Source organism: Salvelinus fontinalis, chromosome 4 (assembly GCF_029448725.1).
Source record: "Salvelinus fontinalis isolate EN_2023a chromosome 4, ASM2944872v1, whole genome shotgun sequence".
In the NCBI taxonomy this organism is placed as follows: Eukaryota; Metazoa; Chordata; class Actinopteri; order Salmoniformes; family Salmonidae; genus Salvelinus; species Salvelinus fontinalis.
In genome coordinates, this window is record NC_074668.1 from 66747354 (window position 1) to 66774603 (window position 27250).

Genomic DNA, 27250 nt, shown 5'->3' on the forward strand with positions numbered 1-27250 from the left:
ACTTTTTTTACTAAAAAAAGCTATGGTCCATTTTTATATCTTATAATTTCATAGTACATAATTGTATAAACATGAACATAAATGGACATCAATAAGAAACTTACATTATGATTAAAATACATTACTCCTCTTCTTAGCAGGTATGACTAAAATGTTTTAAGAGGTTAACCATTTTTGTTTTCACGTTTACATTGGTCATACGTTGACATACAGTGTTAAGTGGTAAAAGTTCAAATAAAAACATGAACAATTAGATATCAACAATTAAAAATTCTAATTAACAGTTTCAATGGACTCATCCATTAATTTCTGAGGTTGAGAGCTTCAGTGGTTTTAGAATGAGCTGATATGCTTCCATGAATGTTACCTGGCAAATCAAAGCAATGACACAAAGCAATGACACATAATAACATACAGTATGAGGTTTGACAATGATACCCCACAACACGACCACACTGCCTCCCAACACGCTACAATGATTAGCTGACATGGGGCAAAGCAGGGATGGAGGTGCGGTGCTTAAGTCTGTGAGTGTCCAACTCCTGGGGGTTAGGGGGGTTTTGGGGGGGACGTGAACAGAGTAGCCTCTCCCATCGTCTCTCCGAGTGCTTTAGTGTGGTTAGTGGAGGAGGTGGGTGATGGCAGTAGGTGGAGTAGAGGTTTGGTGTGAACTTGAGACCGCCGGTGTACACCGGGCTGATGGAGACAGCTGATGTTGATGTGAGGACTGCCCATGGGAGGTGAGGGAGAGGAGTGGGCAGGGAGTTCACAGCCAATAGAGTTAGTTGCCCAAGGTCATGGCTAGTTGGGATGATCAGTGTGTTTTACCACCACAGACAGACACCCAGAGGGTCAGTGGTGCGCCTCAGAGGAAGTCCTCCTCCACTACGTGTGGTGTGGCCGGCCGCCTTAGGAGTTCTTGGCTGAGATCTTTATGGTGATGGTCTTCACCTCTGAGTATTCCTTCAGGCCACAATCCCCCCTGCAAACAAACACACACAATGTCAGTTGAAACAGATTTCTAATGAACTGTAGCAAGCTTATTGTGTACAAAGCTTAATTTTGGAATATTTTGCAACCAAACTTTTCTCTATTGTAAACACAGTTTACAGGAATACTTGCTTGGCTTTAGTCACGCACTTTCAGACAGTGGGCTAGGAACCAGAAAATAATACTTACAATTCACGCCCGTTGCCAGACATTTTATATCCTCCAAATGGACACTGCGTGCTCAGCGCATTGAAACAGTTTATCCTAAATACACAAAACATACATCAAACATCAGCTTTTGATTCTTCTGCATTGTTTAAAAATCATGTTGAATGGTAATGCTGTCAAGACTGGTTAAATGAAGAGCATGCTGAGGGGAGTGTAGTTGAATACTGTATGAGCTATCATTTAAAAAGATACAGTAATATGAGTCAACCTTTTATGCGATCTATGGGGTTAACCAGGGACACATAGATCGCTATGACGATGAGAGGGTCTTACCAGACGGTGCCAGCCTGCATGGCTGTGGAGATGGTCATGGCTTTGGTGATATCGCTGGTGAACACAGCTGCCACCAGGCCGTACTCTGTGTTGTTGGCCCTTTCAATCACCTCATCAATAGTCTTGAACTTCATGATCTGCTGAACTGGTCCAAAGATCTGGAGTGGACAGTCAGCAGTATGTGTAAGATGACATGTTGAAACATTCCATGGTGACATCCTTGCTTAGTCACACCATTAAGTATGTGGGGGGCGAGGCCATTAATAGACATTTTAACTTATTTGGAAACCACCTTCCGTAAAATCATAGGGCATGGAAAGTCATACTGTGTTTCAGTCATTCTGGGAGTTTTAGTCATACTTTGTATCAGTCATTCAGTGTACCAGTCAGTACCTCCTCTTTTGCGATGCGCATGTCATCTTTGACATTGGAGAAGACAGTGGGCTCAATGAAGAATCCTTTCAGGCCCAGGGCTTTGCCTCCACATTCCAGCCTGGCTCCCTCACTGATGCCACTTTGAATAAACTCCAGCACGCGGCTCTGCTGCTCCTGGCTGATCTGGATTAAGAGAGAGATGGGGAGAGGAGAGGAGAGGAGAGGAGAGGAGAGGAGAGGAGAGGAGAGGAGAGGAGAGGAGAGGAGAGGAGAGGAGAGGAGAGGAGAGGAGAGGAGAGGAGAGGAGAGGAGAGGAGAAAGAAGATAGAAAAAGGAGGAAACAATAAGGAAAGCCAAAGGAGTATATTTAACATACAGTAAATCAAATACATTATATTTGGTCATGCACATATTGAGTCGATAGCTGATATGTTTTGTCATAGAGGGTATTGTTTGACTCCTCCTTCCTTTGCAGGGTCTATGGCCCTCTATCCTCACCTGTGGACCCTGCTCCGTGGTGGGATCGAAGGGGCTTCCTACTGTCCTCCTCTTGGCCCTCTCCACACTCCTGCGCACAAACTCCTCATAGATGGGCTCTTCCACGAAGATACGAGAGCCTGCAGTGCAGCACTGGCCTGCATTGAAGAACACTCCCTGGTGGGCCTGCTCCACAGCTAGATCCACTGAGGAAGAGGAAGAAGAAGAAGAGGGGGGCTCAGTATACAGTTAATTTTAGCGGTATGTGGTAGAATATTATAACATATTGAAAAATGTTGATGAAATTCCATATGGTTCTTATAAATTACATTAATTAAAAGTGAATATCATTAAGGTACATACACTACAAATGCACAAAATGTATTTTCCAATCATGGTCAGAATGTTTTCTACCACTGTGCAGCTATTCTCTGTGCTGTGCATTTGCTATCTGACACCTGAGAGACAGGCCCCTGCCGTGGCACGCAAGGGGTTAACGGAGCCTAGTGATTTATGGGTCTCGGGCTGATGCAGGCGGCCGCGGCAGGTTCCATTCCCCTGATTTACGGGCCTTGGGAGCCCCTCTCGCGGCTGCTGAAAGCATTTGAAAGCCCCGGCATCCCCAGTTCTGTGAGACACTTAGAGCTAACATGAGAGCCATCCATCCATTGGTTTTCACAGCCCTGTGAAGCCCAGCGGAAGCTTTTGAAGATGCCAGAGCTCTCACTCCATGTGGACATATCCGCTGTCTCATTTTGCATGTCAGACTAAATTATTGGACAAAACATTGTAAATATTCCCCCTCGACCCTCTATCAAGACAATGTCTTTAAGGCAGGGGTTCCCAAACTTTTGTCCTGCGACCCCATTTTGACATCAAAATATTTTTGCATCTTAAAAAAATCAATGGCCAATGTTAACTTTTTTAATTGGGGCTGTGACAGTCTATTACAAATCAGTCTGACAGTGCTTTTGACAGTATTTCAATCTGAAGGAAGTATGGTTTAAAGTTACTGAAATGCATTAGAAAGATATTGAAAAGTTCAGAAGATCATCAGGCATTCATTTTGTATGATCTTCTGTGTAGAGAAGATCTTCTTCTTCTTTTCCCCCCCAGTCTGATTTATTGCCTGGTCTTGTCCACTCTGTTCTAATGAGTCCTGCACGGCTTGTGGGCATTGCAGGGAAACAGTGACGGGCTCATAATATTTTTTGGCAGCTTAAAAGGTTCAAAAGATCGAGCCAAATTTTTTTGAAAAATATTTTGGAAAAAAAACTGAAATGGCTCTGTTTATTACAACTCCAATCTAGCTCATATTTTATATCATCGTTTCTCTCGCGACCCCATTTTCAAATCAGGCAATGCCACATAGGGAACCCCTGCGTCCATCTGGACGACCACCTATGGGGAAACGGGAAGAACTAATAAAACAGTGTTGTCAAACTTACAATCAGCGTCTGCAAAAATAATGTTGGGATTCTTTCCTCCTAGCTCCAGCGTTACTCTCTTCAAATTACTCTTCCCAGCTGCTTCTTGGATCAGCTTGCCGACCTGGGGAGGAACCAGGGCTTGGGTTTAGTTTACTCACGCAGACACAAGCAGACCTGTGGCCGGATCACTAAATGGATGCAGCCATTAAATAGCTTAGCAAGTTGGTTAGGCCCAAAACAAGGGACGCACCACTGGGCCCGCTGAAACACGAGTGTGCCAAACACACAGCCAAAATATCTATTACAGGTTCTGGGAGGCTTCAGCAGGAAAATAAAGTGATGTTTCAGCAGCGAACAGCATCTCTTGTTTAATCAAGCGCAGGAAGAAGCAACCACAGGTTGTGTGGGTGGCAGCAGCAGCCTGGGCTTGTGGCAAATTGAAGTACCTAACTGTGAAAAGTTGTAAAGTGGTGCCTGTTTGGTGCGACGTGGGCCTACACTGCCCTGGCTGGAAGCGCTGAATGCTGAGGATGATCTGAGGAGTTGGGAGTGTTTATCAAATAGCAGCAAGAGCTTTCCTTTCGACTTCTCTGTTCACAATTTCCCCCTCATCAAAAGTGCTGTTCTCACCATTATCCAAATACGGCTGAATTCCACAGCCCTTCCCCGTCTCCCTCCAGACTCACACAGTGGAGACGTGTAAAAACAGTGGTTCTCTAGTAATGCATGGCGTGAGCTCTGTGAAAATGAATCCCTTGCAAGTATTTGAGTCTGCCCAGCTGCTCTTATTATACTGATGTATTGTATTGACCCCAACATTATTTCTCAACACCATGAGATGAGATATACCCTTATTACATAGAGACAAGCCTGAGAAAGAGAGTGAGCAGCATTCATAACCATAAACTAACAAGCACACTTCCTGTCCACTGACACACATGATTTTATTTTCCAGGAGATAGTGAGAAGACCAGCGCTGGGAGAAGGTAGAGGGAGTCAAGGGAGGAGGAAAAAACACTTCTGAGACCCTCCCCAACAAAGCCCCCCCCCCCCCCAGTGGAAAAGAATGATGCCTCATCTCTTCGCACGAACAATGCTTAGCACTGGAATGTCTCCCTTTCCCAATATTGCCAGACTGCATTATTCTGTGTTAGGAAATGAGCAGGGCAGCCTGCTGAGTGTTCTGGTTGGAGTGGTAGAGCAGCTGTGTGATAGGGACAGCAGGACAAACCTTCCTCTGGCAGGCAGGCGGCAGGCAGGTAGCACGCTCTCTAAAGCCGTCCTGGCTGTCGCTGTCTTTGAAGGCGGGGCTCAAGGGGTGCTGACTAACATGACGTTAGCGTGCATTCACTGAAGTGCAAAGGAGACACGCTGGGTTGGCTCCCACTTGGGCCGCTACTGTGGAGAGTCACAGCCCTGAGTGTGTGTGAGAACAAGGATGAGGCACCACTGACGCAATGGCCACCTGAAAACACCCCCCCCCCCCCCTCCCCTACAAGCCTCTACCCATCCACCCCCTCTACCCCTTCCAGCCTCTCAGAGGATGCTGTGTCCACTGTCCCCTCTCGCCCGGTGTGACTGAAACCCAAGGTGACTCACAGTCTGGGCATCTACATTCTCTCACAGCAGCGCTTCATCCACTCTGTAATTGACTCCAGATCACAGGAAACAACAGAGAAAGCAGTTAAAGACAACTGGCCACTTTTTGGGGAAATGTTCTGGAACCGCCAATGGTAAAAAAAAAAGGGGAAGGCTCGTATGTGTGTGCTGCCTGGTAGCATGTAAAGTGATGGTGGAGAAAGCCCTGTGGATGTTCATTGGTTAGGTAATGGAGCATTGATCAAATGACTTAAGTTCAGGCTGCATGAATGGACTCTGAGGATCAATTGAAACCCTATTCACTCTCATTAACTTTATTACTGCATTCAGGTTCTCATTAATAACCGTTCAGATGATTTGGACATCTGAGTCTTTGTCATCCTTACAGTGCTTGACAGAGATGTTGCAACATTGATGTAAAAAAAAATATACACTGCTCAAAAAAATAAAGGGAACACTTAAACAACACAATGTAACTCCAAGTCAATCACACTTCTGTGAAATCAAACTGTCCACTTAGGAAGCAACACCAATTGACAATACATTTCACATGCTGTTGTGCAAATGGAATAGACAAAAGGTGGAAATTATAGGCAATTAGCAAGACACCCCCCAAAACAGGAGTGATTCTGCAGGTGGTGACCACAGACCACTTCTCAGTTCCTATGCTTCCTGGCTGATGTTTTGGTCACTTTTGAATGCTGGCGGTGCTCTCACTCTAGTGGTAGCATGAGACGGAGTCTACAACCCACACAAGTGGCTCAGGTAGTGCAATTCATCCAGGATGGCACATCAATGCGAACTGTGGCAAAAAGGTTTGCTGTGTCTGTCAGCGTAGTGTCCAGAGCATGCAGGCGCTACCAGGAGACAGGCCAGTACATCAGGAGACGTGGAGGAGGCCGTAGGAGGGCAACAACCCAGCAGCAGGACCGCTACCTCCGCCTTAGTGCAAGGAGGTGCACTGCCAGCGCCCTGCAAAATGACCTCCAGCAGGCCACAAATGTGCATGTGTCTGCTCAAACGGTCATAAACAGACTCCATGAGGGTGGTATGAGGGCCCGACGTCCACAGATGGGGGTTGTGCTTACAGCCCAACACCGTGCAGGACGTTTGGCATTTGCCAGAGAACACCAAGATTGGCAAATTCGCCACTGGCGCCCTGTGCTCTTCACAGATGAAAGCAGGTTCACACTGAGCACATGAGCACATGTGACAGACGTGACAGAGTCTGGAGACGCCGTGGAGAACGTTCTGCTACCTGCAACATCCTCCAGCATGACCGGTTTGGCGATGGGTCAGTCATGGTGTGGGGTGACATTTCTTTGTGGGGCCGCACAGCCCTCCATGTGCTCGCCAGAGGTAGCCTGACTGCCATTAGGTACCGAGAGGAGATCCTCAGAGCCCTTGTGAGACCATATGCTGACACATGCACATTTGTGGCCTGCTGGAGGTCATTTTGCAGGGCTCTGGCAGTGCACCTCCTTGCACTAAGGCGGAGGTAGCGGTCCTGCTGCTGGGTTGTTGCCCTCCTACGGCCTCCTCCACGTCTCCTGATGTACTGGCCTGTCTCCTGGTAGCGCCTGCATGCTCTGGACACTACGCTGACAGACACAGCAAACCTTTTTGCCACAGTTCGCATTGATGTGCCATCCTGGATGAATTGCACTACCTGAGCCACTTGTGTGGGTTGTAGACTCCGTCTCATGCTACCACTAGAGTGAGAGCACCGCCAGCATTCAAAAGTGACCAAAACATCAGCCAGGAAGCATAGAAACTGAGAAGTGGTCTGTGGTCACCACCTGCAGAATCACTCCTGTTTTAGGGGGTGTCTTGCTAATTGCCTATAATTTCCACCTTTTGTCTATTCCATTTGCACAACAGCATGTGAAATTTATTGTCAATCAGTGTTGCTTCCTAAGTGGACAGTTTGATTTCACAGAAGTGTGATTGATTTGGAGTTACATTGTGTTGTTTAAGTGTTCCCTTTATTTTTTTGGGCAGTGTACAAATGAACAAATCCTGTATATTCAATAAAGTTCTGGATTTGATTCAACTACACAATTTAAATAAATATTTTTCTCCATAGTATGCGAGTTTGCTTTGGTTACAGTGTTTCTGTTTGTACCCTTATCACCAAGAGCAATCTATTATGTCTGCACATGCGTAGCAGTGTTGGTGGGTGCTCAATTCCACACACAAACAGTCACTCTCCTCCCTTTCTCTCCAAACAGATCCCCAGAGTCAAAGCAAAGACACTATAAACTCTAGGGCTTCTCTAAACACTACAAAACCCTGTTTCATTTACGACAGATACACGTGAAATATACACAGGTCATTTCAAAACATATAAAACCCATCGATTTATGGCGCTTCATAATTATGTTAAGATTACTGTACGTGCTCTTACTGCCTGAGGGGGTACATTTGTGGTTAGCAATAACAGATGTTTACAAAATGATCTACATGAATGGAATTGGCTGTCATTCTGACTGATCACACAAGACGGAGGAATGCAATCCAACCACAACATCTCCTAGTGCTCACTGCCTAACACGGTGTGCCCTTGATCATTCCTAGTTTTCCATCAACATTTTTCCACTATGAAGGCGGCTGTTTTTCCTAGGGACCTGATAGACAACTCAATGTCTGTAAGGTACAGTAGCAGGTTGTCATTACACTGGCTGGGACACTTATGAACCAGTTTGTCTGTGACTGGTCTATGTACGTCAGTATATGTACAGTGTGTCTATGGTGTGTGTGTGTGTAGTGTACAGTGTATAGTGTACAGTGTGTACGTGTGTGTGTGTGTGTGTGTGTGCATGTGTGCGTGCGTGTGCGCGTGCGTGTGTGTGCGTGTGTGTGTACATTAGTGTGTCTGTGTGTGTGGTAAAGTCCAGCAGCAGACTGCTCACCTCTGATCCCCCTGTGGTGAGAAGTAATGACAGGGCACGCAGCTTATGTAAGCCCCCGTTTGTTTGTCATTTAGACTTCAATACAGGAACCCAATGTCCCCTAATTACACAGCCCTCCATCTCTGCTGCTCTGCACATGTTGGTCACTGTGTCACTAAAGAAAGCAATAGGGACAGTGGATTATCCGTCAATCGTTTTGTTCAGGGAAATTACCTCAGTTGATCCTGTGAAAGCCACTTTGTCTATGCCCATGTGCGAAGCAATTGCAGCTCCTGCCGTTGGCCCGAATCCTGGCAAAATATTGACGACTCCCGGTGGAAACCCGGCCTGTCAAAACAATATGAGAGGAAACAAGCTTTAGAGGAGAGGACAGGAGAGCCAAGCAAAACCACAGGCAGTGTGGGGGAATCCGGACCCAACCCAACCTCCCTACCAGCAGACCAGAGAAAATGGACAGAACATCAAAAAGACAAGAGGCGAGAGAGACACACTGTCTCAGAGAATGGGAGAGGCCGAACACAGAGAGAAGACATGGAGGATGTGGATAAAGAGGCTCTAAGGATTGGGTTACTGTGGTGATTGTGCTGTACTGTACCTCTTTGACCAGAGATCCGATGTACAGGCAGGTGAGGGGGGTCTGCTCAGCAGGCTTCAGGACCACCGTGTTCCCACAGGCCAGCGCTGGACCTAGCTTCCACGCAGTCATCATCAGTGGGAAGTTCCACTGTAGACACAAACACCCCCCACACACACAGGACATCAGACTCCTGACAAAGGGCGCTCACTCATACTCAATAACTCATCACTGCTTTCCCTGCTCTCCCACACATTCCGTCGCTTACTCACTCAGACTCTCACTTTCACTTGCCCAACATAGTCATGACAGGAAATGTTCTCTCGCCCTATCTATTCTCTTCCCACATCACTGAGAAAACAAGGAAATTGCAACACATGTGCAGTACTTAGAACGTGTCATGGTACTGCACAGGCTGGTGTTATTTCTACTTTACACTGAACCCCAGTAGGCCTCAGCACAGACCCACACACGCTTCCTCAAGCTCTTGCACAATCAATGCTCTGTTCTTACTTCTGTCCTCCTATCCCTTGTCTCTTTCATAGTGCCCCCCCCCCCTCTTTCTCTCTCTCCCCCTTCCTCCTCCCCTCTCTCTCTCTGAGCTTATACTGACCTGACAGTCTCTTTCTCAGCCTGCCAACAGATTTACCCAAATATACACTCACTGATAAGCATGTCAGAGACTTCCAGGAACCTGCACAATATGTTTTAACAAATGGGCTGACTCTGTCCCAGACCTCACAACCACCACCATCCCAACACCTTTCCTTCTATCCACCTCTCTCTGCATATTGAGCGGGAAGCTTTGCAGATGTGGGAGAGTGACTGTTTGATTTGTCCTCTGAGACTAGCCATCTGAATAGAAAACAAACTGGCACACTCACAGGGATGATCTGTCCACACACTCCTATGGGCTCGTGTCTAGTGAACGTAAGATAGTCTCCATCTGTAGAGGAACACACAAGAACAAGGCTCGTTACTGGGTTTGGGAAATGAGCTCTAGCTGGGTTTGGGAAATGAGCATGTATGAGACATTAGCAGAGCAATGACCGGATGACACATCATAACACCAGGTGTCCTTGTTGTGCTTTTTACCAACACAATTCATCTTGATCTAAAAAGGCAATACATCACACAGTAACATTCTTTTGTTACGCTACATTGAGCAAAATGATACGTTGTAATGATACTCTGTTTAAAGTCAGAAGAAAGCAGTGGGTATTAAGTTGGAAGGAGAGTTTCATTCCTCTTACATTACCAGAGTAAAGGAAGATACTCATTGAGGGTGTGCCATGTTTATTCGTTCCCTACAACAGTAGTAATAACAATCGCTATTTAGTGGTAGAAAACTCTATTGTAATAAACACTGTTCAGTTATGTGATGTTCATGAGAACAGGATGGCTAAGGCCTCAGCTGATGAAACATTGCTCCAGAGAGGAGGAGGAGGAGCTTGGACCTGGAACTATAGCCCAAGGGTGGACTGGCCAAGTGCTTCATCTTCCCTGGTGGCCAAGATAAGAACATCGCTGACATCTCAACATCATCCAGGCCACAGAAACAGGTCTGTTTGTTTGTTCTGTAACACTACTGCACATTGGAATAGTGCTCAAGCCAAATTCTGAACTAGCTGAGGACTGGCTGGGTTTGGTGAAGAAACACAGGAGGGGCTTGAAGAGCAACCAGACCACAGTGCTACTCTCAGGAGGTTGTCAGTACTAGTACTGCTTTCTTAGGTCCTCTGTTTTCTTGGCTACTAAACAATGACTTAACATGCCTGTTAAAAGAATGTGGATGACTTATATAGGCTTCCTAATGCCAGGCCCTCAATGACCAGACCCCATCTGGTCCTCAGGTGGGTCCCTGAGAACCAACTACTACCCCAACACCACCCCAACCCACCCAACCCCTCGCCCAGCTAATGGCTGCTCTATGAGAGAGCTGCGGAGTGGCTGTCCTAACTCCTATAGACTCCCCGTCGCGGCGTTTTCAAACGGCTAAATTAGGCAGAACAGCCAGCGGCCCTCGCTCTTTAGTCCTGTCACTGGGCTCCACTGGTGGCAGTCTCAACAGGAGGGCGACCATTAAGGCTCAGATTTACAACTGGCCAGGGAGCAGCCATGTTTACCCTCACATCACCTCTGTGCCCTCAGCACAGCTCATCTCCTGTCCCGCAAGCCCCCAGAGAGAAGCCTGGTGCTCCGCTTATCTGCTGCTAGCTAACTAGTAATCTTCACCTGGCATTGGCATCCACCACATACCTCTGACCTGTAACATTCTGCCTGGGTTCTAGTTTGTTGGAATTGAAGAGAATAAGAATTCAATGTGCTTTTCGCTACATAACCCACAGTCAGGAAGCCTGAGTTGGAATAGACTTACCCATTGGAATGGACGTTCCATGGATCTTGTCTGCGTATCCAGCATAGTATCTGAGCGTCTTTATGGTTCCCTGGAGGTCCACAAACAGGGTGGGCAGGAAAGGCTTCCCACTGTCCATGGATTCTATAGTCTGGAGAGAAATATATATTAAAACACAATCTGTCTTTTTGTTTTTTCCAAGAAACAGTGGGTCTGAACATTATCTCCGGGGGGAAACGTGATACTAAAATAACATAATGCTACAGTGCCTATAAGTTATAAATCATCCTTTAAGTCTTAGGCTTATTAGGTTGATTTAACACCATTATAACCACATGGGTAAAAACGTAATGCTTTTTTCCGGCATCTTTTAAAACACTCCCCTTGTTTTGACATCTCTCTTTCACAATACGTTTGTTTTAAATCTTTTTTTAAACATTAATTATTGGAAGCATATGCTTTAAATTGAAAACATCTATGTTAATGTAAAGTGACATAGGATGTCTAGAAAGGTGCCTAAAAGATACAAGTTATTATTATTAATATTTACAGTAAAACATTGACACATTTATATTTTAAGGGGGTCTGGTATTATGAAGATCCTTCTCTGATCTTCCGTGGTACATTACATGGCCATTAATATGGAGTTACTCCCCCCTTTGCTGCTACAACAGCATCCACTCTTCGTGGAAGGCTTTCCACTAGATGTTGGAGCATTGCTGCCGGGACTTGCTTCCATTCAGCCACAAGAGCATTAGTGAGGTTGGGTGTTGGACTATTTGACCTGGCTCGCAGTCGGCGTTCCAATTCATCCCAAAGGTGTTCGATGGGGTTGAGGTCAGGACTCTGTGGAGGTCAGTCAAGTTCTTCCGTACGAATCTTGACAAACTATTTCTGCATGGACCTCACTTTGTGCACGGGGACATTGTCATACTGAAACAGGAAGAGCCTTCCCCAAACTGTTGCCACCAAGTTGGAAACACAGAATCATGTAGAATCTCATTGTATGCTGTAGAGTTAATACTTCCCTTCAATGGAACTAAGGGGCATAGCCTGAACCATGAAAAACAACCCCAGACCATTATTCCTCCTCCACCAAATGTTACAGTTGGCACTATGCATTGGGGCAGGTAGCGTTCCCCTGGCATCCGCCAAACCCAGATTTGTCCGTTGGACTGCCGGATGGTGGAGCTTGATTCATCACTCCAGAGAACGCGTTTCCACTGCTACAGAGTCCAATGGCGGTGAGCTTTACACCACTCCAGCAGACACTAGGCATTGCGCATGGTGATTTTAGGCTTGTGTGCGGCTGCTTGGCCATGGAAAACCACTTCATGAAGTTCCCGACGAACAGTTATTGTGTTGACGTTGCTTCCAGAGGCAGTTCAGAACTTGGCAGTGAGTGTTGCAAACGAGGACTGGCGATTTTTACTCGCTACAAGCTTCAGCACTCAGCGGTTGCATTCTGTGAGCTTGTGTGGCCTACGACTTCGCGGCTGAGCCGTTGTTGCTTTTAGAGGTTTCCACTTCACAATAACAGCACCTACAGTTGACTGCGGTAGCTCTAGCAGGTAATAAAGTTGACGAACTGACTTGTTGGAAAGGTGGCATTGTAACGGTACTCGTCCTCGTCTGATGACGAGTATGAAAGATCGGACCAATGTGCAGCGTGGTAAGTGTCCATTTTAATGAAATCCAACTGAACATGAATGACAAAACAACAAAAGAGAATGAACGAGACTGAAACAGTTCTGTATGGAAAAAACAGACACAGAAAACAACTACCCACAACCCATAGTGAAAACAAGCTACCTAAGTATGATTCTCAATCAGAGACAACGATCGACAGCTGCCTCTGATTGAGAACCATACCAGGCCAAACACAGAAATACAAAACCTAGACTACAAAACATAGAATGCCCACCCCAACTCACGCCACACAATACCCCATAATGTCAAACCAAAAACAGGTTTTTCAGAAATGTTTGCAAATTTACATAAATATTCAGACCCCTTACTCAGTACTTTGTTGAAGCACCTTTGTCAGCAATTACAGCCTCGAGTCTTCTTGGGTATGACGCTACAAACTTGTCACACCTTTATTTGGGGAGTTTCTCCCATTCTTCTCTGCAGATCCTCTCAAGCTCTGTCAGGTTGGATGGGGAGCATTGCTACACAGCTATTTTCAGGTCTCTCCAGAGATGTTCGATTGCATTCAAGTCTGGGCTCTGGCTGGGCCACTCAAGGACATTCAGATGTTCTCCAATCTCTACAGAGGAACTCTAGAGCTCTGTCAGAATGACCATCGGGTTCTTGGTCACCTCCCTGACCAAGGTCCTTCTCCCCCAATTGCTCAGTTTGGCCAGGCGGCCAGCTCTAGGAAGAGTCTTGGTGCTTCCAAACTTCTTCCAATTAAGAATGATGGAGGCCACTGTGTTCTTGGGGACCTTCAATGCTACAGAAATGTTTTGATACCCTTCCCCAGATCTGAGCCTCGACAAAATTCTGTCTCGGGGCTGTACGGACAATTTCTTCGACCTCATGGCTTGGTTTTTGCTCTGACATGCACTGTCAACTATGGGACCTTATATAGACAGGTGTGTGCTTTTCCAAATCATGTCCAATCAATTGAATTTACCACAGGTGGACTCCAATCAAGTTGTAGAAACATCTCAATGATGATCAATGGAAACAGGATTCAACTGAGTTCAATTTCGAGTCTCATAGCAAAGGGTCTGAATACATGTAAATATTTTTAAATTATGATTATTTTTAAATTAGCAAGAATTTCTCTAAACCTGTTTCTGCTTTGTCATTATGGCATATTGTGTGTAGATTGCTAAGGGTTTTTTATTTATTTAATCAATTTTAGAATAAGGCTGTAACGTAGCAAAATGTGAAAAAAGTCAAGGGATCTGAAAATGTTCCTAAGGCACTGTATTAGTGTATATTTCTTTGAGCATGTTGCTAAAACGAAGAAGTCCGGGATCTGGACTTTGAGCACTGTGGTAAACTCACTGCTAGATAGGCACTGTCCCTCTCCACCAGGTCAGCCAGTTTAGCCAGCAGTCTACCCCTTTCTGACGCGTCCATCCTCCGCCACACTGAACCAAGGGTGAAGGCCAGCCGGGCCGCCTGCACCGCCTTGTCCACATCAGCCTGTAGAAGAGAAACAGTTTAATGATTGAATCAGCCTGAGGTAGAGAAACAGAGAAACCGTATCCAGTACACAGTTTAATGATAGAACCTTATCCAGTTAACAGGTGTTTCTCCACCTCCACTGAGACAAATAAAATGTGTCTGTCTATTCCGAATGATACTTAATGGATCTTCCATTAGCATGTTTAAGGCTTGTTCTGCTTCAGTTATTCCACACAGAGGTGCTGATTTAGGGAAGGAGAGGACGAACTGCCGAGCCAGAGAACCAAACCACATTAGACTAAACTCCCAACCCATTTGCTTTCCTTATTTTTTGGACACATAACTCACACATGGACAATGCATGAAGGAGGGGATGCCAGGGCAGAGGTGGTAGGAAACACGTGTGGAAAACCCAAGCGTAGCTCTGTATAACAAACATCTAATTCTCAAACACTCCAAGGGAAAAAACCTGTGTTTTCATTTCTGAAAATATAAGATATGGGGAATGCAGAAACTACAGATTTGTTTTTATTTTCTACAATACCTTCTCTGCTTCTTGGACCTCACAGATCTTCTCTCCGCTGGCGGGGTTGTAGACTGGGAAGGTCTTTCCGCTCACAGAGTCTTGCCACTCATTGTTGATGAAAATCTGAAGGGAGAAAAGATGCAGAGTTCAGTGCACAGGATGGAGAGGCCCATGTGAGAGGGAAAATCTGGTTCTAGCAGCAGCTCTGTTTCTCTCCAGACACTATTCAGCCATTCCTGCTCTAAAGAGGCACGGGGCCCTGGTATAACATATTAGTTGTGCAGTTTTCTCAACACACAAATTCTCAATCAAGACAGAAGTATTTATCTGATCAAATAAGAAATGTGCTGTTAAAAAAGATTATGTGTTTTATGATTTGATTATTGGGATCAGTTTGAGAGGGAGCATAATTGGAAGGTTGATGTCCAAAGTGAATCATTGGCATTGTGTGTTATATTATTCAATAAAAATGTATTGTTTTGTTACCGTGGCGCAACTAAACCAATAATCTATTCACTAACTAATTGTAGTTCCTGATAAAACAGTCTAGTGAGAGTGAGCCTGGCTCCTACCAGTGCGTCTCAGTTCTTGTGTAAGGGAGGGTGGGAGGCAGGCGGGCAGGGAGGGAGGGAGGGAAGGAGGTAAAGGGAAGAATCTGTGGAAATGTGGACAGAGATTCCTGCCTGCCCGGCATGGCTCTCTGGGGAGTACTCCAACATCCAGACAAAGAGTGGGGGAGAGATAAATCCCTATCAGACACTAGACACCCCCTCAATCTCTCACACACACACACGTATGTGCGCGCACACACACACACACACACACACACATACACAGAGAGACACACGTTTCACAACATCGCTGCTCGTTTATGAGATCATAAAACACGGGCCACACTTGGTTTCTGAGATGCGTTAAAGCAAGCCGTCCGTTAAACAACCACCTGGGATTCCAAACGGACTCTTTTCAAGCTCGATAAAGACCCAAAGAAAAATAAATGTTTAGACAAATAACAGAAATGGGACATATCTCAAGGAATTGACCTGAGTGAATATGTTTAATAACAGTCATCTGAGCTTTATTTTAAAAGCCCCCTAACAAACTGGTGTGATTTGATCATATAAATGTGATGGATGTCTTATGTAAGAGTAAGGTAAATAGAAGATGTCTCAGTCCCGTTGGCTTATTGACATGTTTGGGTCTATCACAGCGCCTCCTCAGACACTGTTTTTAATTGATGTCAGTCTGTCTGATAGATGGGGTGTTAAGAAAACATCTGCTGGCTTAAATCCTCCTGTATACACATCTGCTCTTACCATACTTTTATTTGAGAGGGAGAAAAGATACACTGAGAGCAGAACTGAAAGCAGGGTTCAAGTGTCCCGCTGGCCCAGGCCTCTCTAGCTCTACAACATGGTTACCAACGTAAACTTAGAGGCTTAAGTACAATTTAATTGGCTGTAAACTGTGAGGAGTGTTTACTTTAGGGCAGGTATAAAATGCCAGCGCGCTTGGAAACCATTGAAGACTCAGCACACAGACATCACTCTCACTCCCTTCCACTCACTCTCTCCTGCAGTTGGCTGCTTTACAAGAAGAACCTTGCACATGAATAACTCATGTTTGAGTGTTTTAGGTGTTCGGTATCTGCCTGTACCACTCTGTGGGCCATACCATACAGCCTTGTATAACACTTCAATGAATCTGCATTAGCCTGCCCTGAACGTTTCCTCACACACACAACAGATAGAAACAGGCCCACTGAGGGTCCTCGTCCAACACATCTAAGCACAGCACACAAAGTGGGCCCACAGCCATTTCAGACAGCAGAATCAACACAGGCCCCCAGTGGGCTCTCTCCCATTCACAACCCAGTCTTTATTAGTGGGCTCTCTCCCGGCCACAGCTCAACCTCCTCAGTGAGTTCTCTCCCAGCCACAGCCCAGCCTTGTCAGTGAGTTCTCTCCCAGCCACAGCCCAGCCTTGTCAGTGAGTTCTCTCCCAGCCACAGCCCAGCCTTCTCAGTGAGTTCTCTCCCAGCCACAGCCCAGCCTTGTCAGTGAGTTCTCTCCCAGCCACAGCCCAGCCTTGTCAGTGAGTTCTCTCCCAGCCACAGCCCAGCCTTGTCAGTGAGTTCTCTCCCAGCCCATCCAAACCAAGTGTTCTCAGGCGCCTTCCATCGGGGGCCACCTTTAATCTGACTCTCATTAAGAGCACTTCATAAAAGTGTCAGTGACGACGAGGAGCTGAGGGCCTGCTACAAAAACAGAAAGCCCTATAGAGCACGGAATTAGTTTTAAAATTTATAGGGGCCACTGTAGTGGAACGCCCTAAATCAGGGGAGCCCCCTGAAAGCCCTGACAGTCTGAGCAAGAATGCAGTCCATGGGTAGCTTTATGCACGGCGTAACCCCTCTCACAAGGCACCACCGAAGGAGAGGGGATAAAACAGGGGAACAGTGGACCAGGCCGCCATCTAAATCATGGCTAGGAAAGGACAACCATCAGCCACCATTTGGCTCGGCCCTCTCGGGGCTCAGGGGGCCCTCTCGGGGCTCAGGGGGCCCTCTCGGGGCTCAGGGGGCTGTTAGACTTTTGTCTCGTCCCATTCAGAGAGTTGATTAAGACGACAAGGCTGCACACTAAATCAACTCTCAACGTTTCTTAAAATTGCTTTTAGGTTAATTTAGAAACGAAGGGAAAAAAACTAAGATGGAAACTCAAGTGCAAAAGTGCAAATTTTGAAATTATGTGTGTTTTCTTTTTGGTTTTCCCATCCCCCCGTGGTGTCCTTGCTCTCACCACACATGGCGGTTTCATTTGTATAGAAATCATTATTCCCATATAAGTACTCACTGCATTTGATAATGAGCCATTATAAATAAATTGACCATGTCTTAGCCCCAATCAAGTCTAGCAAATTGAATAAAATTATGCGACAGTACTAGTCAAAAGTTTTACTATTTTCTACATTGTAGAATAATAGTGAAGACATCAAAACTATGAAATAAAACATACCGAATCATGTAGTAAGCAATTTTTTTTTAAACAAATCAAAATATATTTTAGATTTTAGATTATTCAGAGTAGCCACCCTTTGCCTTGATGCCAGATTTGCACACTCTTGGCATTTACTCAACCTGATTCATGAGGTACCTGATTCACCTGGAATGCATTTCAATTAACAGGTGTGCCTTGTTAAAAGTTAATTTGTGGAATCTCTTTGAGCCAATCAGTTGTGTTGTGACAAGGTAGGGATAATATACAGAAGATAGCCCTATTTGGTAAAAGACCAAGTCCATATTACGGCAAGAACAGCTCAGATAAGTAAAGAGAAATGACAGTCCATCATTACTTAAAGACATGAAGGTCAGTCAATATGGAACATTTCAAGAACTTTGAAAGTTTCTTCAAGTGCAGTCGCAAAAAAACATCAAGTGCTATGATGAAACTGGCTCTCATGAGGACTGCCACAGGAAAGAAGACCCAGAGTTACCTCTGCTGCAGAGTTACCTGCCTCAGAAATTGCAGGCCAAATAAATGCTTCACAGAGTTCAAGTAACACACACATCTCAACATCAACTGTTCAGAGGAGACTGTGAATCAGGCCTTCATGGTTGATTTGCTGCAAAGAAACTACTACTAAAGGACACCAATAAGAAAAAGACACTTGCTTGGGCCAAGAAACACAAGCAATGGACATTCGACCAGTGGAAATCAGTCCTTTGGTCTGATGAATCCAAATTTGAGATTTTTGGTTCCAACCGCAGTGTCTTTGTGAGACGCAGAGTAGGTGAACGGATGATCTCCGCATGTGTGGTTCCCACCGTGAAGCATGGAGGAGGAGGTGTGATGGTGTGGGGGTGTTTTACTCGTGACACTGTCAAGGCACACTTAGCCAGCATGGCTACCACAGCATTCTGCAGCGATACTCCATCTCATCTGGTTTGCGCTCAGTGGGACTATCATGTGTTTTTCAACAGGACAATGACCCAACACACCTCCAGGCTGTGTAAGGGCTATTTGATCAAGAAGGAGAGTTATGGAGTGCTGCATCAGATGACCTGGCCTCCACAATCACCCGACCTCCACCCAATTGAGATGGTTTGGGATGAGTTGGACCGCACAGTGAAGGAAAAGCAGCCAACAAGTGCTCAGCATATGTGGGAACTCCTTTAAGACTGTTGGAAAAGCATTCCAGGTGAACCCGGTTGAGAGAATACCAAGAGTGTGCAAAGCTGTCATCAATGCAAAGGGTGCCTACTTTAAAGAATCTAAAATATATATTGATTTGTTTAACACTTTTTTGGTTACTACATGATTCCATATGGGTTATTTCCTAGTTTTGATGTTTTCACTATTATTCTACAATGTAGAAAATAGTGAAAATAAAGAAAAACCCTAGAATGAGTAGGTGTGTCCAAACTTTTGACTGGTACTGTATGTCAGTCCCAAAGCCTGTTTTAAGATGATAACTGACATGGGAAAGCTATATGTTGTGTGTATTGTGCAACTAGGAAAGAAAACAAGTGGTGGGATCCAGACCTCTCACAGTACACCAACATGAAGACGACTGCTAAAAATGCATAGAACCTTTACACTGAATGAAATCAATCGATTTGTGTTTACAAGGAACTGCTTCAAGCTGTGTGGTTTCTCATTATTTGGTCAACACGCAGGCCATTTTGGTATTACAGAAAGTTGGCAGAGTTTGTGCTCCCGGTGCAGCCGTGACATCTGATCCTCCTACAACACAGAGAGAGAGAGCTGCCTGGCGTGGATGGGAACTGGACAGTCTGCAGATAGGTCAACACTTTATGTATGGGCCACAGGACAGCTGCAAACATTTAGCAACCCCCATGTTTTTCTGTTAAAACTGTCAATCTCACAGTGCTGACAGTACTTGTCTGTTTGGCTGATGAAATGATGAGACATGCGCGCATGAAGCCAACGATGAACATAAGGGCTACAGAATACAAGTTTCTGATCACGTCAGCGTGGCTCTATTATTCACTATAAAGGGCACAAAATTTCAACAAGAAAATATGCTCTGCTTATCTACAACATGCTCTCAATGCAATGGGACAATGTGGTTATCATCTCGACCAAGCAAAAGGTAGATATATAGGGGAGTCCCCTGGGAATACATGTGCAATCAGCAGACATTGAGAAACTAAAGAGTAATGTTCCGTCAGTTCAGTGAAGTCAAGGCGCAGTCCTGCTGATCCATTTCTCATCTGCCACTGTGCTCTCTCTGGAGGCTGCTCCACAACTGCACTTGGGAGTGAGGGCAGGCAGGGGATGCCAAAGTACTCACTGCAGCCAGCAAAACATCTGTTTGGCCTCTAGCGTCTTCTCATGGCTCACACGCTTAAGGAATATTTAATGGGACTCATTTCTTGTCCATTTTCGGGAGGCAGGAGAGAGTAAAAAACATACATATATGTTTATACACAACAGGCCAAGATTCCACAGCCAGACGGATCCCGATCAGGGCACCTGCAGCTTTTGTCTGCACAGGAAGTTTCATATCCTTTCCTATCACAGGACCTCTATTTCCGTTCTGTTTTCTGGATCTGTTTCAATACATTTATAATTACTACTGTTTCAAGCGAGGGGGGGTATGTGAAACTGGAGCCCAGTTGGTGTTTTTTCTCCAGTCCTCCTGACACCAAAGAACTTTCATGTTTTCCATTCACACACCCGGAGACAATGCCACCCTGCTCTCCTGTTTGTGGAGGGGACGACCCCGCTGTCACCGACTGGCAAACATCTTTGTCTTGACTGTGTGTGTGGTGAGAAAGTTGAATCTTTTCCCCTTCACTCCTTAATGCGAGAAACAGAAATTCAATAGGAAACTGTGTTTGAATATGAATTGTCATTTGTTCAAATGGATGGAAGATGTGGGAGTTGGAGTTGGGCAGCACAGCCTCTTCTAAGCAGCCATGGGGTGCCAATGTCTACAGAGTCTGAGATTGACACTTTCACTGAGGTACACTGAGTTTGTCTTTCAATCAGCTGTATCATCTGCGCAGATTTCAAACATAACATTTATCCTAATTAAATAAATATCTGGGTTAAAGAAATAGCCTAATTTCATAAAATAATATTGTGGATATCAAATCCCAGATTTTCATAAAGAGCATAAGCCTTTAAGACTGAAAGACTTAACCATACTTTTCTAAGGGTTCAAATGATCAAATTATTACATTGATGTAAGAATCTAATATTCTATGCTTCCACTACATTCTGTCAGTGGGAGAAATAACACAAATAAATGTAATCTGGGTAGAATATAACTACAGTGATCCACTAGTGATAAGGGGTGACTGGGGCCTGGTGACTATGACTTCATGTCTGGCAGACTTCTGCTCTCTGTGTATCTAAGACTCTCTAGAGGGGAGAGTTTTTTTATGGATATCAGAGGATTTATGGAGCCAGCAGTTTTTCACAATGACACCATAAGGATTTACATGTCCCATGTCAACCGGCCTGTAGACTTAAGGTATAGAAGTTAATGGGATAACCTCCCTGTCACCGGACTTCCTTAAAGAGTGATTAAGAGACAGGCAACGCGATGTTGACGCCTCTGCTCAGATGATAATTTACACTCACTGCACAAACAGCCATTTCACACCGACGGACATATTCATGGTACCGCAAGCTCACCCTGTCACAACCAGGGATGTGTATAACTACGTTTGTGACTGTGCGTCTGAGAGAAAGAAGGGGGAGAGTGTGAAACGAGAAAGAGAGGGAATCGGAGAGAGAGAGAGAGAAGAAGAAAAAGAGAACACTCGCTGTGCTAGTTGTGATAAATCATTCAGGCTCCCAGTATCCTCTACCTTGGGGTTTGTTTGATGTTCATCGCAGTAAGATGGTGGTTTTGAAGTGAAAAACACCAGAAGTGCAGGTCAGGCTTTGGCAAGGCAGGGCACTGACCCACACTGTGAGACAGGCCCATAATTTACAGCCCAGTGGACAGCACCTAGCATTGGGGAGCCCCAGCCTTCATCTGTACTATGTCAATCAGTGACGGATTGATGGGGCCTCTTCCATTCATCCACACTGACTGACTGACTGGACCTCTCCTCACAGATTAGTTTACGAAACTCTTCCTCGCTTCAATAGACAGGTTATAGGTTCCTATTAGGGCCAAAAGTGTCAGCAATTGCACAATGAGTTAATTTAAGCCAATCTGGAAAATAAAAGCCATTATTTATATTGGGAAGCTATATAATGAGCATCGCAACTGCGTCTAGTTAAAGTCTGGTATGTTTGAACATTGTGAAGATAGCATATGAATAGCTCTTCCTGTTTTCACTGCATTTGACACAGTTGAAAATTAAACCCTATTTGGATTACGGTCCAAATTCCTCTGCCAGGATTCACTGATTTACAGTCCTCATTCCCCACAGTCTATGTATGTTTACAGGTGTAGGATCTTAATTTGAGCAGCCTATTGCAGGAGAACTGCAATGCAGAAAATGTTAAACTTGTGGTGTATTTGAGGTTTTGAAAGGCTTCTGAAGTTTGTAATATCCACTTTGAAATGTTCGACTTGATTTTCCCTCAAGAAAAATTGATCAATCCCTACAAAAATGTCCATGAATTATAATTATAATTTTCACAAATCAAGATCCTACATCTGTATTAGTACACTAAACTACAACCGTGCTATGGTGACTCCAATTACCATTAACTTCAGTTACTTATGTCCTGCTGACAATGAGGAATCCCTGCATAACAGTTTTATAGTAAACAATGAGAGAAAAAAATGTCTATAACCTTGGCCGTTCAAACATTATTCAGTGTCATACACACTAAGTATCAATTCAAACACATTTTGTGAACTCAACTTTGCATTTCCAGGTGTCTCTCTCAACAACTTGAAGGAGAATGTGCCAGAAATGCTCCTTCCCTCCATCTCTAAAGATTTATTCTTCTAGGTGTCTGGTTTAACGACTCCTAATCATTGAGCGGTGTGAGAAGCCACCCGGGCCAGAGAAATCACTCACTAAAACCCTGAGAACACTGGCTCTGTCTCCATTCATTAACTATAGACCACACAGTTGATCCTTCTCCTCTCTCTCCCCGCTCTGCAAAAAGCTAAAATCATCAATAAATGCCCATCAGGGTAGGTTAATTTATGGCTTCCTTCGTGGCGCTATCAGCCCTGTGGACTACCTCACAGACGGAGACTCTAAAGCCGGCTCTAAAGCCGACTCTCCTGTGACCATTCAAATGCTATGTTTTTATACTAGCTTGGTGTCTTACTACCCAGCTGGTTTCAGGCCACAAGCTATGGTGAAGTGGGGGTAGGGTGGATGGAGGAACCGAGACCCAAGCACCCTCTTTTTACGGCTGTAGCTACAGGAGAGCGGGGGTGTGAAAAAGTGAGATTTTTTATAACAAAGCAAAGGGAGACCTGAGCAGACCTTGCAAAGTTTCACTGATCTGCACAATCCCACGCAGGGAGGGAGATAGCTTAACTGACACGTTCACACAAATGTCTCTTTGACGGCAAACAGTTCATGGCTCAGTGAAAGGGACAAGGGGCAAAACGTCTATGGCGATGACACCTCTCTATCTCACACCTCTCTACAGTCACTGTTGGTGCTAAACATACTATGGGCATATCTTCAGGGACACACTATTGGTAACCTTTGTGTGTAAAACAAAACTGTTGACTGGAAAAAATGCATGCCCAGTCATGGTGACTATCTTAAAGCGTATTCATATTCACTTATCAATGATCATGTTTAACAGTAAGTAGAAAAAACATCAACATACTCAAACTCATGTGAGACCAAGGAAACAATTCTAACCTGGAGTGTAAGGAGCTGCGTTATGAGCATGTTCATTCTCAGCTCTCTACTGGACGTCTGGCTGCAAAAGGCAGAGGCACATCACACAACTAGCCTACAAGGAGGGAAAGAATGTGTAGGGCTACACAGAGAGCATGCGCCCACAGTCCTGAAGGCCAGCTCTCTCCTAGCTATAGACTCTGCTCGCAGTGTTCATTCTCCCCCTGGCAGGCAGGCGGTGGGGTGGATAGAACATGAACAGGGTGTGAGGAGAGGAGCGCCTGCGTCAGGGGTGGCCATAAATCAGTGATCTCCTGCCCCCCATGTCCACCAAACCAACAGGGACTGGATGATTCAAATTCCTGGGGGTTAATTCACCAAGGCCTGCGCTCCCTAAAGGTTCTCCTATACATTCCACCGTTTGCGTGCATTCTTTTAAATAATACTAAGCATTAGGGAGGTAGAGAGAGGGAGAGAGGGACGGAGAGCTGATAGCATGATTGTCCACATAAGGCAGGCATGCTAAACCAGCTCTCCTCTTATGGCGAGTAGACCACTGTAAGTTGCTTGTTGCCTCAGCGAAGTGCCCTTTGAACTTACAACAACGAGGTGTGAGGCTAACACTGATTATAACACTGTACTTACATATTGAGCTGTTATGGAGCTCTCCTCAATAAGAAGTGCCCTTTACTCACACTCATGGCAATAAAAGCATTGAATTTCAAACTGCAGAAGCGACCATGCTACAGCAAACAGAAAAACATCCACATATTATACATGTTCAGATGGTGACTCTACAGTTAGGTCCTAGTGATTTGATTAAGTGTATACCAGCATTAAATAAAGGGGAGTTTAGAAATAGCCTATACTGACATCACAGGGCCTATATTATTCTCATTAATGTAATCCTCAAAATGCAAGCATAAAATATGTTAAAAATAATGACAAAAAATATGACACTTTCAGAGGACGCCCTTGGAGTCTGATTCCTGCTATTGCTGTGTAGGCCTAATTAAACGCCCACAGAGCCCATAATAACCAACCACAAGTGTAACCGCACAAAAAATACATTGAAATACCATTCAAATACAATTTATAAGCTATAGTGTACACATGAAAATAAAATATGTAGGAAATAATAGACTTGTGATTGAAATAGGTCTTCACATTTCATTGAGTGTTCTTGAAGAGTCATGCGGACTTCTAAGGACAATAATGGACTAGAGCACCAAGACTTTGCAATTCATTCCGTGAATCTAATAACTTATTCGGAATCACAGTGAAATTAATAGAATTTACAACATGCCTAAGGCGTTCTGAAACTAGTTAAATTGCTTATTACAGCAGGCAAAGAAACCAAAATCCTCCTCATTTTATGAGGAAGTTGAATAAAATTTGTTTAAATACATATTTTGAAACGAAAAAAGCACACTTAACATAAAATATTATAATATGGCTATAAAATGTATATCAGACCAAACCATGGATTTTTGCAACAACATAAATATCTTCCAAAGTGAATATTTTCAATTCAACCGTCTTTTGAAATTACAGGTGTGAATGAATCGACACTCATCACAGCAACACGGTAATTTTTCAAATGTTATGCAAGTGATATAAGATACCTGGGAATCATGTTTCTAATCAATAAATAGTTAATAACATGCGATTATTATCAATCACATAACGGCAGGTTAAGGGACGTTAATTCTATCTGGACAGAATTGCGTAACGACAACATTCTATCTGAAAAAATGCTGACCTTTACTAAATGACTGCTGTCACCTGTGATAAATACTATTCATTGTAGCCACTGCAGATGACATATAGACTACTTGAGTCATGGTGAATATAAAAGTGAAATAAAAACCACCTGTGCAATATAATTATGTTGGCAACACTGTTAATCATTCAACCATGCCTTGGAGATGACACTCGATGTGGCCGTATGTGATAACTTTTAGAAAAGTTTCACACATACTGTACGCCACATGTTGATGAGCTATATACTATGCTATGAGTTGAGTTGAGCAATGAATGTGAGCAAAGATCTGAAACAAATTTTACAACGGTAAATCCAGAACTTGAATGAACATTTTAAACCTGACTCAATCACCTGTACTGTGGGGAAAGGCATTGCCTGAATTGGGCAGTTCCACACTTTGAAAATGGTGCGCTATCTATCCTCTACAGACAAATACCTTTTGGGGGGAAATATTCTGCATACGAGAAGAGATATGATACATTGAACATAATATGTGACTCGGAGTAAAAGTTTAAGTTGTTTCACAGACCTTGGTGTACTTGATATCCGCGTTGGGCACCGGCGAGGGCATCAACTGGAGAGATGCCATGAGCGCAGCGGCATCGGCGTCGGTCTTCACTTCACCAGGGAGTTCGATTTTACTGGATGTCATCGCGCCTGCCTCCGTGTGTCTGTTGCAGATGCGTCTTCGTTTTTTTCTACTGATTTCTGATTAGGACTTTGGAATCCTTCCTGTGTTTATAACCAGGTGTCAGCCGCGGTCCATTTTTATTGGGTAGAGAACAGGGCCGTCCTCCTGGTAGAATTAAAATCTAGCTTAATTTACATAAACGAACCCAGCCATCCATGTTGGGGAGGGAAAGTACTTATCACAATGTCTCTCGTTATAAGTCAAAAGGAAACGCATTGAAATCGACATGATATCTGTATTGAATAGATAGACCCAGTTTAAACACACTGACTTACATTTAAGATATTATAATGAATACACTAATACAAAATGGGACCAGAGTAAGATGTTATAATTGAAGAAGTGGTGCTTGTGGTATTTACGAGATAATTAAACACCTTGGTAAATGGCAAGTGTGAAAGCAATTCCTTAAACGACTATTTAATAAAAACAACATGCACAGACTTGAGCTGTAAAGACTCCACCGTGCACCTTTAAGTAAACGAACCTTCTTTATATGAAACTTGTGTGAAAGAGAGATTCTGAACTTTTTTCTCTCCAGATATGGGTCTATAATAGGCAAATGTAGAGTATTTTTAAGTACCCGGATAATTATTGTGTAGCTAACACTTCAATCTATTAATGAAATATCAGTGACCTTATTTCCATTAAAGGTGATAAGAAGCATACGAATTAATCCTGATGCTGGACTACTTAGAACAAACCCGAATGACATAATGTATTTATTCTTTAGCTACACTTGTCATATTTAAGTGTGATTTCTTTGAATAAGGTCCGTTTGCCACATATTTCATCAACTCGCCTGTTACACCATCCCCACAAGGTCTTAAGATGTTATTTAGTGTGGATTTAAAGCTATCACTATTATTTCCTAGTCTGTTGATGAGAGGCATCTCTCCTGTGGTGATAATCCCCTGTTAGCATTCACTTCAAACTTCCCAATACACATTTGAACGATTTAAATCGGCTCAAGCAATGTCTCAAAAATAAAAGGAATTACACGGATATTTACACCTCGGGAGTGATGGTAGGCCTACTAGGCAATTGCTCACAGCTCAAGAAAGGCCTATAACAATTTTGGCCTAAAATAGTTAACTAATACAACCA

The 27250-nt window shown here is 44.2% G+C and overlaps 1 protein-coding gene across 1 annotated transcript; it reads right to left on the minus strand.

The window, feature by feature from the left end:
* Window positions 1-26221, minus strand: aldh1a2 (aldehyde dehydrogenase 1 family, member A2). The gene is made up of 13 exons (XM_055921075.1): window positions 25982-26221; window positions 14900-15004; window positions 14233-14373; window positions 11236-11365; window positions 9743-9804; window positions 8880-9008; window positions 8498-8611; window positions 3792-3894; window positions 2365-2549; window positions 1885-2049; window positions 1492-1649; window positions 1180-1254; window positions 1-982 (listed from the first exon to the last, which is right to left on the minus strand). Exons 1-13 carry the CDS (start codon window positions 26102-26104, stop codon window positions 910-912), a joined length of 1563 nt encoding a protein of 520 aa, XP_055777050.1. The 5' UTR covers window positions 26105-26221; the 3' UTR covers window positions 1-909.
* Between the last annotated feature and the right edge of the window lie 1029 nt (window positions 26222-27250).